Here is a 19,642-nt window from a genome sequence, read left to right as displayed (position 1 = left end):
CTCTTTAACCTCGTGCTTGTCGGATTACCACGAAAACTCGCTGAGATAGAAGACCTCCACCATAGCTTGTACGCCGATGATATCACCCTCTGGGTTGCCGAGGGAAATGACGGCCACGTAGAGCAAACGCTGCAGGAAGCCGTCGACGTGGTGCAGGACTACCTTCGCGACACTGGCCTCGAATGTTCCGCCGCTAAATCGGAGCTCCTGCTCTATAGACCCTCGCGCAGGGGCCGTAAACCCAAGAACGCCGATTCCGCATTCGAGTGCGCATATAGAGAAATTAATGTACGCACATCAGGCGGCGCTGTCATCCCACAAGTTAACACCATTAGGGTACTGGGCTTGCGCCTGTCCGCCAACGGCCACAACGGCGAAACCGTTCGCAGACTAGAGGGCGCGGTCAATGAAACAATCCGGTTGCTGAAACGAATAACAAATCGGCATAGCGGAATGAAGGAAAGCAATACCATTCGCCTGGTACATGCTTTCGCTATGAACCATATAACGTACGTCGCCTCCTACCTCAAGTGGCAGGCGACTGAACGCACCAAACTAGATTGTCTCATCCGCAAGGCGTACAAACGCGCAATCGGATTACCGGCCAATACCAGCACGGAAAAATTTCTCGAGCTGGGGTTGCACAATACTCTAGATGAGATAATCGAAGCACACAACATCGCCCAGTACGAACGTCTGGCGAAGACCAGAACTGGTCGACACATCCTCGAGACACTGGGTATCAACTACCATACGCAGCGCGGCGAAAAGGTCGGGATACCCAGACGTATTCGCGAGCGCATCGTCGTTATGCCGTTGCCTAAGAACATGCACCCGACACATCACATCGGTCGGCGCAACAGGCGCGCCCAAGACCTTGAAAAGAAATTCGGCAATAGCAAAGACACAGTTTACGTGGACGCGGCCCGTTACGACTGCCACCGCGGCTTCGCGGTCGCGATCACGGATCATGTAGGAACTTGCGTCACGAGTGCGACGATAGGCACGGAAGAGACGGAGGCGGCCGAAGAAGCTGCCATAGCCCTCGCAATAGCCACCACGGACGCCGAAGTGATAATAGGCGACTCGCAGGCGGCGATACGCAACTACGCCAGCGGCCGGATCTCCCGCGAAGCGGCCCGCATTCTCCAAATTCACGAACGCAACATCTGCCGCAAAAACGACAGTTTCCTCGTATGGACCCCCGCCCACACGGACCCTCCGCTTGCGGGCAACGCGACTGCCCACGCCGCGGCTCGAGGACTTACACGCCGAGCTGCGACGCCTGCCGACAGTCCCGATGTCTCGCACACTTCGACAGCGATGCGGGAATGGACGTGGGGGGATCGCATGACCACTTTCAGAGACATCACGCAACACTACAGACTGAACAGATGCAAATATCCACCACCCCACGCCAAACTAAACAAGAAACAGCAGGTTGCCTGGAGACAACTACAGACACACACGTACCCGAATCCGGTGATCCTTCGCCTCTGCTACCCAGGCATTTATACGTCCGACGCGTGTAAGGCGTGCGGAGCCAGAGCGACGCTGCAGCACATGCTGTGGAAGTGTACCGGTAACGCGCAGCAGTCCCCTACGAACCCGGTAGACATGGCAGTCTCGAACCGCGAGGCGCGATGGGAGGCGGCTCTGCTCAGCCATGACCTTGCCGAACAACTGTGGGCCGTCCGGCAAGCCCAGGATGCCGCCCGGGTCCAAGGACTCGAGGCCGTCACCTAGGCCGGGGTGCTTGTAGCCCCACCCCGCTCAATGACGCCGGACATGTTCAATAAAGTTTTTACTCACTCACTCACTCTGAGTCCGAGTGAGAGAAAAGCTCAAAATATATGTCAATGGGAGAGCCTGAGGGAGCTTCACAAGCTTTGGCGACCTATCCGTTAGAGATCTCCATAATTTGTGACATCGCTATGATGTCATCAGCGTCACCACGACGTAACGTCCCATGGAGACATCACAGCGCATCGTAGCTTGGTAAAACGCTGTCCGACCACGGAGGCAATGCAGGCGACGTCCCTCCGATCTTTGAGGCAGTGCAAGACCATGTTTGACGCAGAATGATTTCGAAGGGTAGCGGGCAGCATCAATACACCGGCTGAGATGGTAAAAGAAAGGGGCTTTCGCGTTTGAGTCGTCTTAAATGAAGGCGTAAGGACCCCATGAGTTGGTGCCAAGAAACTTGGTGCCAAGAGATTTTGTCTTTCGCCGAATATTAAAAGTTCCGGTCGATAAACAGAAAAAAAATATATGTTGCCTTTCACTGCAACACCAATTGCATGGATGTGCATATTCGAGGAGATTTCGTCGTCGACGCCCCCTTATATATCCTCACAAAGTAAGGTATAGCCCTAAAGCCGTCTTTTTTTTTTCAAAGCGCACGACCCGAAGAGAATTCAAACGTGTGACTCCTAGCTCCGTGACGCGGCGCTTTAAACCTTTTAGCCACGAATGTGTACATTATCAAGCACACTAACGGTGAACTACACCATTTACCGCTGCTGTTGCACAGACCACTGAGGTGCTTCAGTAGGGCAGAGGCTTGTTCACTGTCACCCGCGAGATGGACCAAAGAGTGCGCTTTAAAGTCCCAAATTAAACTAAAGTAGCGCCAACCGCACACCTTCGCCTCTACTTCCTGTCTCAGCTTGCTGCAGCAGTGCCCCTATAGCGTCTTGCAAGAAACTACGGACGCAGGCCACGGCCTCCAAGATTGCGGGCGCGCGACGGGTTTCTCTTCGGCCGTCCCAATCGCACGGAGCGCGCGTGGTTTCCAAAGGTTGGCGTGTCGCGCTCTTTTTTCCGCACCGCGGCGCTCTTTCTATCGGTCGAAAAAGCTGCCGCGCTGTTGGCGAAGCTTCTATGCGGCGAGAAAAAATTGGTTTTTATGCTTTTATATAACTTTGTGTTCGTGCAAGAGAGGCAAAGTGAACGCTGGGGTGTTTTATTTTCAGATGGGGTTTTTATTTTGCTGTAGATTGGCGCCGCCCATAATAGAGCAGTTAAAATTGCTATGCCTGTGCAAGAGATCCACATGTACTCGAAACTATACTTCGAAGTTCACGGCCTTTATAGTATGAGGGGGGGGGGGGGGGCACTGGCGAAAAAAAAAGTGGCAGCCCGATCCTTTTTTTGTTCTCCAGTAGTCTACCTCGACCAGTATTTGGTTTTCTGAAAGACGCCGTACGGCCGCATGTGCGACCCTTTGATTTGGATGCAGTTGAGATAACTGTAAATGAACACGATACTGATATTGCCATTGTGCTACCAAATCATAATCAAAAGACAGATGACGAAAAAAGGGGACAATGATAACTCAAGCACGTTCACTGTAAAAGACGTAGGGAGTAAATTCAGGTCGGCTAATCGTAGCATTTCATAATATATCCGGCAAAATTACTTATCACATTAATAAGTGACATGATCAGCGCACCTAATAATCTAGAGCGTAAGCGGCATTAGGTTGACCACCTGGTAAATACCGGTACGTGATAAAATAGTACAGTGATCTGTAACGATCGGAGGGCAATGCGATTCAACGACAATAACTAACCCAGTCGTCACCCACATACGCGTCTCCAGTAATGGGGAATGCTAGGATGCCTCTGCCACAAACGAGATAATACTTACTTGCAATGATCTATATAAGAAAAATTAAGCAGTTGACGTGCTTTTATTTGCCAATTAGACCAAAATAAAAGCAGTAACAGAAAAAAAAATACTTGCCTTCAATGCAGTCAGAAGATTTGTCGGTGATTTTGCTCACACGCGAGAAAAAAAAATCATGTGCACGCTGAAATCCCACGCGTTCTGCTTTCTGCCGTGCTCTCCGCCGCTCGAGGAACCCACATTAAACGCGCCCCTTCGCGGTAGCCGAGCGCGTGAGGCGATACTCGCTGGTTTTGCTGGGGAGCGCGGCGATTGGGACGGCCGGAGAGAACCCCGCCGCGCGCTCGCAATTTTGGAGGCCATGCGCAGGCATACCCTCTCCCGGCGCACAAGGGAGGGTAAGCCGGGGTCGTCGTGGGAGCACAAGAAAATGCAGTACCGAGGACAGACAACATGGCGCTTGTACTACCAAGGCTACCAAGCAAGGGGGTGGTGGTGAAAACATTTAATAACCATTAAATGGTTACAGAGAGGTGATTGGGTTGGGGCCTTATTGGCCTCCTACCCTCACAGCACTAGGTGGAACCCCTATTCCGGGGCTCCATTGGCAAGCAACGCCGCCCGCGCCCGTTGAACCAGAGCCTCTTGGGCCTTCAGGTCTTGACAGCCGAGCAGGGCCGCCTCCCAATCCTCTCTCGTGGGATTGGGGTTGGGGGGGATAGATGGATTAGACTGGCACACCCAGACGATGTGAAAGGTGTCAGCCACCTCACCACAGAACTGGCACGTGCCATCAAAGGATGAATTGAAATGTTTTAGCACCGCCGGGCACAGTACAGTATTGGTAAACAGTTTTAAGAGGAGGCGCTCGTCAGCGCGATGCAGTCCCTTACAAGGGTCTGGATAGCGCCGGTGCTCCTCCTTGTAGTAATTGGTAATATCTTTGAATGAAAGGGCCGAATTGTCTGATTGCGAGTAGGCTTCCAAAGACAGGGAGATAGCCCGGGAAAAGAGTGCGCGGGCGGCCTGATCGGCCTGTTCGTTACCCCTGAGTCCTTGGTGACCGGGTGCCCAAACCAGATTTCGCGGAGTTGGATTAACGTATCGGCAGCTAGATTCCAGTATGCGCTGAGCAAGCGGTGAAGCCCACCCTAGCTGATAGTTCCGACAGGCCCCTCGTGAGTCGGTGATGATATGTTTAGAAGAGGGATAGGTGAGAGCCAGAGCGATGGCAATCTCCTCCGCGTGTGTTGCGCTGTAGGCTTTGAAAGTGAGCCCGTTTACGGTGTTTGCGTTGTGTATGACTGCGGCAGTATACCACCCCCCATGGTGCGGGCCGGCAACGTCCACGTAGCACACGTGTTCCTCTTGACAAAAGTGTCGCTGCAACGCTTCCGCGCGCGCCTGGCGGCGACCACTGTGGTTTTCTTTGGACATGTTGCGTGGAAGGGGTCGGACCCGGAGGGCGCGTCTCCAAGGTTCTGGCACTCTCACCCTTTCCTCAATATAGTAATCGTGTTTGATGTGTATTCGGTCCAAGAGGCGGCGACCGGAATGGGTCTGTGCAAGGCGCGTGTATTGGTTAACGAGGTGGGCTTCTCGAAGTTCCCGGTAGGTATTCACCACGCCTAGGGCCAGAAGTCTCTGGTTGGACGTGGTGATAGGGAGGTCGAGAGCCCGCTTGATAACTTTACGGTGGATGACCTCGAGTTGATCATCCTCGTGTTTGCGTAGGTGCAAGTAGGGAGTCGAGTAGAGTATTCTACTCGTTACGAAAGCATGGGCAAGCCGCATTGCATCCCTGCTTCGTAATCCGCCCCGCTTGTTGGAGACCCGGCGGACCATACGGCCCACCTGGTCTCCCACCGTGCGAAGTTTGGCTATTGTGGTGTCGGCCTTGCGTTGGTGGTGTATGAAGAGGCCAAGGACCCGGATCTCCTTGGCCTCACGGATCGGTCCCGAGGGAAGACTGATATGGAGCTGAGTTGTGTCCTGAGGGGAGGGACGTACGTGCACAAATTCTGACTTAGCCGGGGCACACTGGAGTCCGCAGTAGGTTGCGTAGTCGTCGACTACAGTCGCTGCTGCTTGCAGGCATGACTCCATGTGACCCAGGTTACCTTGCGTGGCCCAGATCGTGATATCATCCGCGTAAAGAGCGTGATGTATCCCTGGTAAAGAAGCCAATTTGGGGGGAAGATGAAGCATGGCTATATTAAATAGGAGGGGAGAGAGGACCGCGCCTTGAGGAGTTCCCCTCGAGCCGATGACGTAAGGCCCATGTTCCTCATCTTGTATGCGTATGTAGGCTTGACGGTCTGTAAGAAACTGTCTAACATAATTGAATGTTTTATAACCACAGTTGGTCTGACTGAGGTGGTCAAGGATTACCTCATGCTTCACGTTGTCGAATGCCCCTTTAAGATCCAAGGCCAGGACTACCTTGTCATTGTGGGGGCATTCAACAGGATCTAATATGTCATGGTGGAGCTGTAGAAGTATATCCTGGACTGACTTCTGAGGGCGGAATCCAAACATGGTGTCCGCAAAAGTGTGCTGTGTTTCTAGAAACTCGGAGAGTCTGTCGCGCACCATCGTTTCCATCAGCTTGCCGACACAAGACGTGAGGGAGATGGGGCGAAGGTTCTCCACGTTAATAGGTTTACCTGCCTTCGGGATGAAGGTCACGAGAGCTGATTTCCATTCAAGAGGGAGAGGAGTTTCTCCGTCCCAAATGCTATTGATGTATTTGAGGAGCGTGGCGTAGGCTGCGTCGGGAAGATTGGCCAACAGTTTGACCGTAACCTGGTCACGCCCTGGTGCAGTGCCACGCTTCATCTTGCGTAAGGCCGCCTGGAGGTCGTGGAGCTGGAACGGGGTGTCCAACTGCGTGTTCTTTTTGCCTGCATAGGAGTATGCGGCCGTCCGGGGGTCCTTGGTGGTGCACAGGTATCGGTCCCTGAGCGTGTTTGCCAGCTGTGTTGTCGTTCCTGTAAAGTTGTGCATGACCTTATGTAAGTGACGTTGAGTTTCCGTGCGTGTTTGTGTTGGATCGATGAGAGCGCGAAACAGGCGCCACGTGTTGCGACCAGACATCTGGCGTGCAGCCGTGTTGCACCTGTCCACCCAGTTAGTGTCGGCTAGCTGAGCAGCATATTCCGCAGCTTGCTCCGTGAGTTCTAGGATGCGTTTCTTGAGGCGTCTGTTATGTTTCTGTTTTTTCCATCGTTTGGTGAGGCTGCGGCGGGCCTGCCAAAGATGGAGGATGTGGTTGTCCACGTCCGTTTGAGTTTCCGTGAGCTGTATCAGCTGTTCGTGTTGTTTCAGTGTAGACGTCAGTGATTTAGACCAGGTGTCGTATCCAGACTGGAGAGGGTCTACAATAGGTAGAGTGGTGCGGAAAGTTGTCCAGTCTGGGATACGAGCTTGTGTAAGTGGGCGTTTTAAGGGACGCATGTACACGGTTGTGTTTAATACACAATGATCACTACCGAGAGTGCCCTGTGTGTTCAGCCAGTCGGCATGGCGTATGTTGCGTGTAATTGTGAGGTCCGGGCAAGTATCTCGTTGAACAGAGTTGCCTACACGTGTTGGGCTGGCGGGATCAGTGTGGAGGGTGAGTCCAAGTGTAGAAAGAAGTTCCGCAAGCTTCCTTCCACGCGTGTCCTCTCGTGGGTAACCCCATAACCTGCTTGGGGCATTGAAGTCGCCGACGATCAGGAGGGGGTCCCGTCCTGCCACCTGCATAGCTTGTGTGAAAGTTGCGCTGAACGTGACGTTCTTGAGCTTTGGGGGACAGTAAATGTTTAAAATATGAACAGGTGGGTCAGATCGCCTTATAGGCAGCACCGACACCATCGTGTATGGGAAAGGCGGTGTTGTGGGGAGTGTGACTTCCTGGGCAGTATATTGCTTGTGAACAAGTATACATGTCTCCGGGTTGTGTTGAAATGTAGTGTAATTTGTGAGTTTGACGTCCGTGCCGGGTTCCTGAAGGGCAACCACGCAACGAGGAACTCAAAGGTCTCAAGATAGAGGCGGAAATGAGCCCGCTTCTTGTGGTTCTTGAGACCTCTGCAGTTCCACTGTGTTAGTAACAACGGCTGAGTTGCTCTGGCTCGCGACCTAGGGTTGGAGGCCATGTTCGGAGATAGAGGGTGGGGTTGTGTTGGTAAGATTACTCAGTTCACTAGCACCCTGTGCTGACGTACTGGAGTCTTCAGAAAAGTCCGACTCATCTGGAGTCACTCTGTTAAATTTTGAGGGGCGATTAACGTCCCTAATTGGCCCTACGCGCTTGAGGACGCGTGGATTGTCTTGTATCCACTTTTGGATAATGTGAGTTACTGTTTGTGTCACCTGTGCGATGACAGTCTCCATATGACGCGCGATGGTGTCGTGGATAATTTTGGGGAGGTCGGCCAATTGTGTTTCTATTGCATTCACCTGGGTCTCCAGGGCCGCGACGCGACTCTCTACAGTAGTAGGAATCTCCCTGTCTGTTATATTTTCCTCTTCGTCGCTCAACGAGGGCTTAGTAGTGAGATTGGTTCTGAGCGAGTCAAGTTCGCTGGCTAGTTTTTCATTCTGAGATCGCAAAAGGGCGAGCTCATGCCTGAGTTTTTGTGTTTCGGTAGTGCTTGTGGCAGAAGAAGGTGGAGAGGAGAGAGAGGAGGGAAAGGAGGCGACCTCCACCCAACTGCCTACCTTGGGTTGGTTGCGTGCAGCGTTGCCAGATGGAGCGCCGAAAGCTGGAGATTCCGCCTCGCCAGGTGGTAGCGTTGCCGTTGCTGCTTTGCCAGGAATTGGCGCTTTGCCAGTTGACCGGCGCTTTGGTTTTGTTGGGGTCCCCGATGTCCTGGACCCTGGTTGCTGAAGCCTGATGAATTTTTCAGTGCATTCGCGGGAGCTGGTGAGGTGCGGACCCCCGCAAACTATGCACGTTGGGTTGCATTCGTGGGGGGCCATCCCCTCAGGACCAGCGCCCACGTTTTGGCCACAAAGGCTGCATCTTTCGGTGACCGGGTTGGGACAGATATCCGCCCGGTGCCCCAGTGCACCACAGCGGTAGCACGCTGGCACTGTCTTCTTGTACTCCCTGACGGGAGTCAGTTCTGCGTTATAGTGGACGAAACGCGGAACGTTCCTTCCCGCGAAAGTCAACACAGCTACGTTGGAGTTCCCCAGCTTGCGCGCATAGACTAGTTCACCGCCACGCCACTGCACACTATGTTTCAGAGACGCACTGGTTTCGAGGTTGTGCACAGAAATCACGCCGCGACACACATCACCGGTGAGCTTGAGGTGACCGCGAAGCGGCAGCGGTCCTTTGCTGGTGTTGATTTGAAAGTCCGACAGCAGTTTCTGAACCACCTCGTTATTCTGCGTGCCACAGATGATGATGTTTTGCTCCCAATTGGGAGAAATGGTGATGTCATTCATGTGCTGCCTTCCGATGAGTTGGGAAATGGCAGCGCCGAGCTCACCTTGTTGAAACGCTGCCTTGAGGGCTACTGTGATGCGTGGCTTGAGCACGATCACGTAGTCACCAGGATTCATCCTGACCGTTGGTTTCGGCGTCCACTTGGAGACTGGTGAAGTCTTTTGTGGAGCTTTAGGAGATGGAGCGCGAGCGTCTCCAGTGGCTGAATTGTTGAGAGGAGTTTTCAGTGCAGACGCTCCTTCCGCGTTTCTTCGGCGGCGACACCGACCCTCGACGAGTTGAAAAATGTCAGCTTGCTCCGCCGAAATGGTGGATGGGCCGTCGTCTGATGGATTTGTCGGGATATACGACCACGACAGAGTCGTAGGGTCGTAGCCACGTTGTTCAGGCAGCGCCATGTTGAGGAGTTGACCGAGCGGCGTCTCCGCATCCAGCAGCGGCGGAGCCGCCGCCGTGAGGCTTAGCTCGTTCGCTACGTTGTGATGCAAAGTTGCTCGAAGTGGCCGAAAATTGGGCGTACCTGGGTAAGATCGGTGTCTCCAGATTCTTGCTGACTTGGCAGATGCAGTCACACAAGTTTTAGAGCAGCCACATTGAAAAGAGCACGGTTCCAGCCGAAAATCGACGGAGCCGATGAGCGTCGCGTCCGATCACTTCGCGAAGCCGACGCGTCAAGCAAGGGGAAGAAGAGGAGCTCGCCTAGGTGAACACGGGCACGAACGGCGCTACTTTAGTTAATTCTAGGGACGTTAGCTTTGAAGAGCGTCGCCCCGCCTGTTTTGCGTCGCGGACTCGCAGTGCATGAATGGAAGCTGGAGTGGACCAGTGCGCTTCTGGCTCCGTGCGTTGACCTACATGGCGTGGTCGCCTGTGCTCGCGCGTGCTTAACAGGAGGATCATAGCTTTTTACGTGTTGTACAAAGCTATGAGGAATTAAATCCCGGCTGCGGCGGCTGCATTTTCGATGGAGGCGAGAATGCTGTTTGCCGGTGTGTTAAGATTTGGGTGCACGTTAAAGAACTGGTCGAAATTTCCGACCAGTTTGGAAAGTTTGGTCGAAATTTCCAGAGCCCTCCACTACGGTGTCTCTCATAACCGTATCGTGGTTTTGGGACGTTAAACCCCACGTATTATTGTGTTGTACTCTCATCGCATAGTTTTCATTGAAGCCATAGGCTGCATGAAGGCAACTTTGCTCGCTACAGCGGCTGTGTTTGCTGCAAGAGGGAGCTAGTAGCCCTTACGGGGAAACCATGGCTTTCATATTATGCCATTTCAAGTTCCTAAATAAGTCTGCCTTGATCTGACCAGTTCTGAGTGAACAAAACACAAGTGGTGCAAACACTGACAAACACGCTTCTACCAAACGCGACAACCGTCGGCGTGGAACAACGCATTCGTCTAGTGTCACGACATGATTACAGAAGGCAATGCACCGCCCCTTCCCCGCCTTACACCTTCGTGCCAAAGCTATATGCACCTGCTTTTATATACCTATTTCCTAAATGCTATATACCACTTCTTCCACTTGTCCGTACCATCTAATACGCAAAACACGAACTCTCTGATTCACTATGGTATACAATGCGAAAGAACGTCTGCTCCATTGGGAATGGTGCCAATGGCGTAGTATACAATTCTAACCACCGTTATAACCACGGTGCTGCTTCCGTGACCTGCGGGCACTGGGGCACATCGTAAAGTTGTATTGCAGTATCGCCAACCTGACACAAGGCATTTTTTCGCTGTTGTTATTGGTCTATCTTCGGCAGCTTTCCGTCGTGATCGCGAACCGTGACATGCATGCCATGGTTCCCGATACACTAGAGACGCGCGCATCCCTCCTCATTAAAGAAAAAAAGAAGAGTCACGCCATGGGAAGAGAGGGTGCTGGATATATCGGGCCTGAGATTCGCGCAGCAGGGCACAGTGTGGGCGCGTCACACTCCATCCGCCACAGAAGTGAGCTGGAAAGGCACTGGAGAACGTCAGGGTTGTCCTTGCAAGTGCAACCCGCGTGACTCTTCTACAACCCGCTGGACCCGGATTGATCTCCTTGCGCTTATGCTATTACGATGTTTTCTTTAACTTTGGCCTTGTATTCATAAAGCGCAGGACCGAAAGGACGCGCGTGCGACAGCTCCTGCTGCGATGCGTCGTTGTGTTCGATGGTTCAGCTCGAGAAAAACGAATCGCGCATATATATATATATATATATATATATATATATATATATATATATATATATATATATATATATATATATATATATATATATAATGAGATATAACAGACAGTAATGTCAAGGAATGTACAGGGGAAGTTATTAACATTAATGGAATGTAAATAAGAAGAAAGAAAAGTGGATGAAAAAATTACCAACTGTAAGCAGGAATCGAACCTACGACCTTCGAATTACGCGTTCGATGCTCTAACCACTGAGCTATTACAGCGGCACTCCCTCCATCCACTTTTTTGGGTTTTATCTGTGAATTTAGAAGTAGGAGCGACAGTCAGCGCCATCTATAAGCCAAACAACGAGTGTGAAAACACTCTTATGCGCATGTTTGGCGTCACGTAGCACGTGAACTTATTATGAGCGGGCAGCTGATTAATTGTCCCTCTTATACAACCTAAACACACCAAGTCTGCCAGTACGAGACCCTCGTTCAATGAAATAAGGGAAAGAAGTGTATACCTAAGGGCTCGTTTTCCGTGTTTTTAACACAATAATAATGAGATATAACAGACAGTAATGTCAAGGAATGTACAGGGGAAGTTATTAACATTAATGGAATGTAAATAAGAAGAAAGAAAAGTGGATGAAAAAATTACCAACTGTAAGCAGGAATCGAACCTACGACCTTCGAATTACGCGTTCGATGCTCTAACAACTGAGCTATTACAGCGGCACTCCCTCCATCCACTTTTTTGGGTTTTATCTGTGAATTTAGAAGTAGGAGCGACAGTCAGCGCCATCTATAAGCCAAACAACGAGTGTGAAAACACTCTTATGCGCATGTTTGGCGTCACGTAGCACGTGAACTTATTATGAGCGGGCAGCTGATTAATTGTCCCTCTTATACAACCTAAACACACCAAGTCTGCCAGTACGAGACCCTCGTTCAATGAAATAAGGGAAAGAAGTGTATACCTAAGGGCTCGTTTTCCGTGTTTTTAACACAATAATAATGAGATATAACAGACAGTAATGTCAAGGAATGTACAGGGGAAGTTATTAACATTAATGGAATGTAAATAAGAAGAAAGAAAAGTGGATGAAAAAATTACCAACTGTAAGCAGGAATCGAACCTACGACCTTCGAATTACGCGTTCGATGCTCTAACCACTGAGCTATTACAGCGGCACTCCCTCCATCCACTTTTTTGGGTTTTATCTGTGAATTTAGAAGTAGGAGCGACAGTCAGCGCCATCTATAAGCCAAACAACGAGTGTGAAAACACTCTTATGCGCATGTTTGGCGTCACGTAGCACGTGAACTTATTATGAGCGGGCAGCTGATTAATTGTCCCTCTTATACAACCTAAACACACCAAGTCTGCCAGTACGAGACCCTCGTTCAATGAAATAAGGGAAAGAAGTGTATACCTAAGGGCTCGTTTTCCGTGTTTTTAACACAATAATAATGAGATATAACAGACAGTAATGTCAAGGAATGTACAGGGGAAGTTATTAACATTAATGGAATGTAAATAAGAAGAAAGAAAAGTGGATGAAAAAATTACCAACTGTAAGCAGGAATCGAACCTACGACCTTCGAATTACGCGTTCGATGCTCTAACCACTGAGCTATTACAGCGGCACTCCCTCCATCCACTTTTTTGGGTTTTATCTGTGAATTTAGAAGTAGGAGCGACAGTCAGCGCCATCTATAAGCCAAACAACGAGTGTGAAAACACTCTTATGCGCATGTTTGGCGTCACGTAGCACGTGAACTTATTATGAGCGGGCAGCTGATTAATTGTCCCTCTTATACAACCTAAACACACCAAGTCTGCCAGTACGAGACCCTCGTTCAATGAAATAAGGGAAAGAAGTGTATACCTAAGGGCTCGTTTTCCGTGTTTTTAACACAATAATAATGAGATATAACAGACAGTAATGTCAAGGAATGTACAGGGGAAGTTATTAACATTAATGGAATGTAAATAAGAAGAAAGAAAAGTGGATGAAAAAATTACCAACTGTAAGCAGGAATCGAACCTACGACCTTCGAATTACGCGTTCGATGCTCTAACCACTGAGCTATTACAGCGGCACTCCCTCCATCCACTTTTTTGGGTTTTATCTGTGAATTTAGAAGTAGGAGCGACAGTCAGCGCCATCTATAAGCCAAACAACGAGTGTGAAAACACTCTTATGCGCATGTTTGGCGTCACGTAGCACGTGAACTTATTATGAGCGGGCAGCTGATTAATTGTCCCTCTTATACAACCTAAACACACCAAGTCTGCCAGTACGAGACCCTCGTTCAATGAAATAAGGGAAAGAAGTGTATACCTAAGGGCTCGTTTTCCGTGTTTTTAACACAATAATAATGAGATATAACAGACAGTAATGTCAAGGAATGTACAGGGGAAGTTATTAACATTAATGGAATGTAAATAAGAAGAAAGAAAAGTGGATGAAAAAATTACCAACTGTAAGCAGGAATCGAACCTACGACCTTCGAATTACGCGTTCGATGCTCTAACCACTGAGCTATTACAGCGGCACTCCCTCCATCCACTTTTTTGGGTTTTATCTGTGAATTTAGAAGTAGGAGCGACAGTCAGCGCCATCTATAAGCCAAACAACGAGTGTGAAAACACTCTTATGCGCATGTTTGGCGTCACGTAGCACGTGAACTTATTATGAGCGGGCAGCTGATTAATTGTCCCTCTTATACAACCTAAACACACCAAGTCTGCCAGTACGAGACCCTCGTTCAATGAAATAAGGGAAAGAAGTGTATACCTAAGGGCTCGTTTTCCGTGTTTTTAACACAATAATAATGAGATATAACAGACAGTAATGTCAAGGAATGTACAGGGGAAGTTATTAACATTAATGGAATGTAAATAAGAAGAAAGAAAAGTGGATGAAAAAATTACCAACTGTAAGCAGGAATCGAACCTACGACCTTCGAATTACGCGTTCGATGCTCTAACCACTGAGCTATTACAGCGGCACTCCCTCCATCCACTTTTTTGGGTTTTATCTGTGAATTTAGAAGTAGGAGCGACAGTCAGCGCCATCTATAAGCCAAACAACGAGTGTGAAAACACTCTTATGCGCATGTTTGGCGTCACGTAGCACGTGAACTTATTATGAGCGGGCAGCTGATTAATTGTCCCTCTTATACAACCTAAACACACCAAGTCTGCCAGTACGAGACCCTCGTTCAATGAAATAAGGGAAAGAAGTGTATACCTAAGGGCTCGTTTTCCGTGTTTTTAACACAATAATAATGAGATATAACAGACAGTAATGTCAGACATTAATGTCAGACATTAATGTTAATAACTTCCCCTGTACATTCCTTGACATTACTGTCTGTTATATCTCATTATTATTGTGTTAAAAACACGGAAAACGAGCCCTTAGGTATACACTTCTTTCCCTTATTTCATTGAACGAGGGTCTCGTACTGGCAGACTTGGTGTGTTTAGGTTGTATAAGAGGGACAATTAATCAGCTGCCCGCTCATAATAAGTTCACGTGCTACGTGACGCCAAACATGCGCATAAGAGTGTTTTCACACTCGTTGTTTGGCTTATAGATGGCGCTGACTGTCGCTCCTACTTCTAAATTCACAGATAAAACCCAAAAAAGTGGATGGAGGGAGTGCCGCTGTAATAGCTCAGTGGTTAGAGCATCGAACGCGTAATTCGAAGGTCGTAGGTTCGATTCCTGCTTACAGTTGGTAATTTTTTCATCCACTTTTCTTTCTTCTTATTTACATTCCATTAATGTTAATAACTTCCCCTGTACATTCCTTGACATTACTGTCTGTTATATCTCATTATTATTGTGTTAAAAACACGGAAAACGAGCCCTTAGGTATACACTTCTTTCCCTTATTTCATTGAACGAGGGTCTCGTACTGGCAGACTTGGTGTGTTTAGGTTGTATAAGAGGGACAATTAATCAGCTGCCCGCTCATAATAAGTTCACGTGCTACGTGACGCCAAACATGCGCATAAGAGTGTTTTCACACTCGTTGTTTGGCTTATAGATGGCGCTGACTGTCGCTCCTACTTCTAAATTCACAGATAAAACCCAAAAAAGTGGATGGAGGGAGTGCCGCTGTAATAGCTCAGTGGTTAGAGCATCGAACGCGTAATTCGAAGGTCGTAGGTTCGATTCCTGCTTACAGTTGGTAATTTTTTCATCCACTTTTCTTTCTTCTTATTTACATTCCATTAATGTTAATAACTTCCCCTGTACATTCCTTGACATTACTGTCTGTTATATCTCATTATTATTGTGTTAAAAACACGGAAAACGAGCCCTTAGGTATACACTTCTTTCCCTTATTTCATTGAACGAGGGTCTCGTACTGGCAGACTTGGTGTGTTTAGGTTGTATAAGAGGGACAATTAATCAGCTGCCCGCTCATAATAAGTTCACGTGCTACGTGACGCCAAACATGCGCATAAGAGTGTTTTCACACTCGTTGTTTGGCTTATAGATGGCGCTGACTGTCGCTCCTACTTCTAAATTCACAGATAAAACCCAAAAAAGTGGATGGAGGGAGTGCCGCTGTAATAGCTCAGTGGTTAGAGCATCGAACGCGTAATTCGAAGGTCGTAGGTTCGATTCCTGCTTACAGTTGGTAATTTTTTCATCCACTTTTCTTTCTTCTTATTTACATTCCATTAATGTTAATAACTTCCCCTGTACATTCCTTGACATTACTGTCTGTTATATCTCATTATTATTGTGTTAAAAACACGGAAAACGAGCCCTTAGGTATACACTTCTTTCCCATATATATATATATATATATATATATATATATATATATATATATATATATATATATATATATATATATAACGGAAATAAGTGTGTACATAAGGGCTCGTTTTTCAGTTTTTTGACGCAATATCAATGAGATCTAACAGACAATAATGCCAAGGAAAGTATAGGGGAAGTTATTTAGTTAAATGTGAAGTTAAATGGAAAAATTAAAAGTTAGTTAAATGTGAAGAAAGAAAAGTGGATGGAAAGATAACTTGCCGTGGGCTGGAACCAATTTGGTTCCTGCCCATGGCAAGTTATCTTTTCACCCACTTTTCTTTCTTTCTTCACATTATATATATATATATATATATATATATATATATATATATATATATATATATATATATATATATATATATATATATATATATATATATATATATATATATAAAGAGAGAGAGAGAGAGAGAGATTTCGCGTCTTCTGCGTTCATGAGTAACACGAGTGCGTCCCCCTTTAAAACTGAAGGAGTAAGGCCATTTGCCTTTCCATTACCAAGAGCCGCTCCCTCTCTCTCACCGTGCACATTTCGCTCCGGTCACTGCACAGGTGATCGATACATAAACGAGATTGGGAAATCTGGTGACGTCAGGCGCGTCGCACGGCCCTTCCTGCGCGAATGGGCTTCATGGGTGGACGTCACCACCTGTATGCGCAGTGTTCGATCTGTCTGCTTTTTGTGCAATATACCATCCTAACACCCCGCACGTAACCTTTCGTGGATGCAGTACTCAGTTTCCCTTTTCTACATACGCATAGTATTCAGACCAACTCCTGAGATGCCCGATCAAACGCAAAAGTGGCCATCGGCATCAAAATTGAATGACTCAGCCTTACTTTTCTAAGCGTATGCGGTGCAGGTGTGCAAAGGGTGTGGCGGTGTCTTGCACACTTTTTGCCACCACCCCTCAATACATAAGCTTATAGTGCAAGAAGAACGGCACAAGGTGGATGGCTGTGATGACTGTAAGAAAGAATTAAAGAATAGAGACACCGTGGAGCCCCATACAGTTGCGCCTTGCGTAAGGCGCACTTATGCGGGGTATGCGGAGATCATTTATGAACAGGGACAGATCCAGAGGGAGGCTGTATTAGGAATCGCCCCCCCCCCCCTTTTCAAAGTCTGTGTCAACACCTCGCACCCACCCTTTCTGTCACCAATTAGGATAAATGAGAAACCACTGTGAGCACACATTAACGATAGCTATGCTATGAAGTGTTCTTTCTGCTAGTAAAAACAAAAAGTCATGACCAAGAACCCTTATCCAATGTTACTTCAGGTGACCGCCCCCCACCCACTAAAATGAGTCGATGGATGCACCTCTGTTCATGAGGGATGCACTGAATGAGCATTTGTGGAGAAAAAAACAAGTCGGAGACAACTCAATAGAAAAACAGACGCTGGTATTACTGAGGGACGTTAAAAGATATGCCAAGCAATATAGGTTTCAAGTTTCAGTATATTTTATGCTCCTCCCTCCCTACATTTAGGTTATTGCGTATTCTTCCTGTTAGGTTATTGGTTATTGATACACATGCTCGGGAGGCCCAAATTTCGAGTTCCGACAATCTCAGGCGTCTTGTGTTGAATACCATGCACGTATACCTAGAAGGTTTTGGGGCTTATAAACAGTTCAAAAAGCGACGATTCGATGTTCTACGCAACTGAAACTGGGAAAGCTCGAGGTTCGAGTCCCACAGTCGGCCTGTTGTGGGTTGGAGTCATGGTTTTCCATGTATTTAATACGGGGCCCCACACATATTCCTATTGGTCATGGTTTCCGACGAAAACACGGGGAAGCCGCCCGGGAATGTTTCACAAGAAAATAATGAGAAGCTTGCTGCTATCGTCTTTCGCTTAGTCGTTGCGTGCTCCATTTGGTGAACTGCATCATTAAAAATATGATGACCTTGTTATATTGTACAGCATTCCTGCTCCCAAATGAACTTACAAATCGCCGTTCCGAAGCTTCGCCTTCCTATGGATATAGGAAGGTGAAGATTTGTCGCGGTACACATTGCGTCAACACCCTGCTAAAGTGACTAGGCGACCGTGGCATAGCGCTCCTAATCACGAGGGCGCAGATTCGATCCCCAGTGCGAAATGCACAATACGGCCGATCACTTTCAGATGCGTGTCAACAGCCCGACATGGTCGAAATTCGGAGTCCCCAGCTTTATGGTGTTCCTCATAATAATCTACGTCTTGCACGCCGTATTATCTTGTATAATCCACTGTCTGTTTACAGTCCCTTTCAGAGTTTGGTTAACGTAAGTGAAGCATGTTTAAGCAATGGTTTATTGTCAAGCCTTGCCTAAATGTACAGTGAGTTTAGTGGTTTTAAAGCCCACTGTTTGTTTGAGGTTGATTTGATGATTACGACGGTTATGGTGATGATCGTGGTGGTTGCGCTGGTGGCGGCGGTTGTTGAGGCAACTATGATTACGATGAAACCCGGAGAAGGATTTCGGGAAAAAATTGAATACCATGCGATTCGCTCGACTCTTGGCCAATTCACTCGAGAGGATAGCTGCCACTAATCTCAGGATTATCAACCACCATCATAATCATCATGTCTGTGCGGTTAATGACGTAATCCCGCACTGCTATTAACGCGTATGTTCTCACTATGTGCGCAGAAAACCAGCCCAACATGTCGGCCACCTGCACGAGCGAGGCGTCCTCTGTGCGGGAGGTCTCTGGGTGGACGCTGCTCCTGTTGACACTGCCTACGGCGCTGCAACTCCCGCCGCTGCTGCTGTCCCTGCTACCTCTGCCCCTGGCGGCGGCGGACGCAACTCTCGCAGCGGCGGCGGCGGCGACCACATCCACAACCCTGTTCCCTCGCCGTAGGATATGGTGCTAACTGTTTACGCGCGGGGGGGGGCACGACACCTCGCAGACACTGCTCGCCGAGCGCAGACAACAACTCAACGTCAACCGGTACACGTCGGCTATAGGTCGCCCTACCGGTGCGTGTTCACCCAGTGCGATACCCTTGCGTCTCCCGACAATACGTGGACCCTTTGGTTTGTGTTCATTTGCGTTGCTCTTCGGCGGGACGTCACATTGCGAGCTCGTTGCGAGTCCGGCCTCAGCCGACCTGCTGCTGGTCCAGACAAGCACTCGATTCATCGCCCTTGATGACCAGCGTCGCTGCACCACCGAGCATCACGCACACGAAAGCGGATCAGCTGACTGCAGTCGCAGTCGGCTTCGCCGTTCGTGGACCTGCTGTGGATAGGCTGTGGATCGTTTGTCTGCCTTGCGTATTCTTTCGTTCATTTATGTCATTCGTATTTTTTTCTACCATTCTGCTTAGCTGGGCAGCAAAGTATGTTCACAACTCGTGGCTGAGGAATGCCTCGACAGACGCTGAAAACGGCTGGTGACTTGTTTATCGCTTCACAATCACGATGACCTCAGTCAGATTCTTCGCTCGCTCCCCAAGAATATTATAGTTCGGAAGTTGCCTCTTCGCTAAAAGGAAAAAAAAAAGAATTGATTTGTGGGGTTTAACGTCCCAAAACCACCATAT

The 19,642-nt window shown here is 48.5% G+C and overlaps 1 protein-coding gene across 1 annotated transcript in view; it reads left to right on the top strand.

Moving 5' to 3' along the window:
* Positions 1-19,242, top strand: part of LOC142785099 (acetylcholinesterase-like) — a 92,813-nt gene extending 73,571 nt beyond the window's left edge. The window contains exon 5 of the mRNA XM_075883517.1: positions 18,744-19,242. Coding sequence (XP_075739632.1) covers positions 18,744-18,970 — 227 coding nt within the window. The 3' untranslated portion in view covers positions 18,971-19,242. The remainder of the gene's footprint in view (positions 1-18,743) is intronic.
* The last annotated feature ends 400 nt before the right edge of the window (positions 19,243-19,642 follow it).

Source organism: Rhipicephalus microplus, unplaced genomic scaffold (genome assembly GCF_043290135.1).
Source record: "Rhipicephalus microplus isolate Deutch F79 unplaced genomic scaffold, USDA_Rmic scaffold_18, whole genome shotgun sequence".
Lineage (NCBI taxonomy): Eukaryota > Metazoa > Arthropoda > Arachnida > Ixodida > Ixodidae > Rhipicephalus > Rhipicephalus microplus.
The sequence above is the reverse complement of the archived record's forward strand: the minus strand, read 5'-3'. Positions and strand labels throughout refer to the sequence as shown.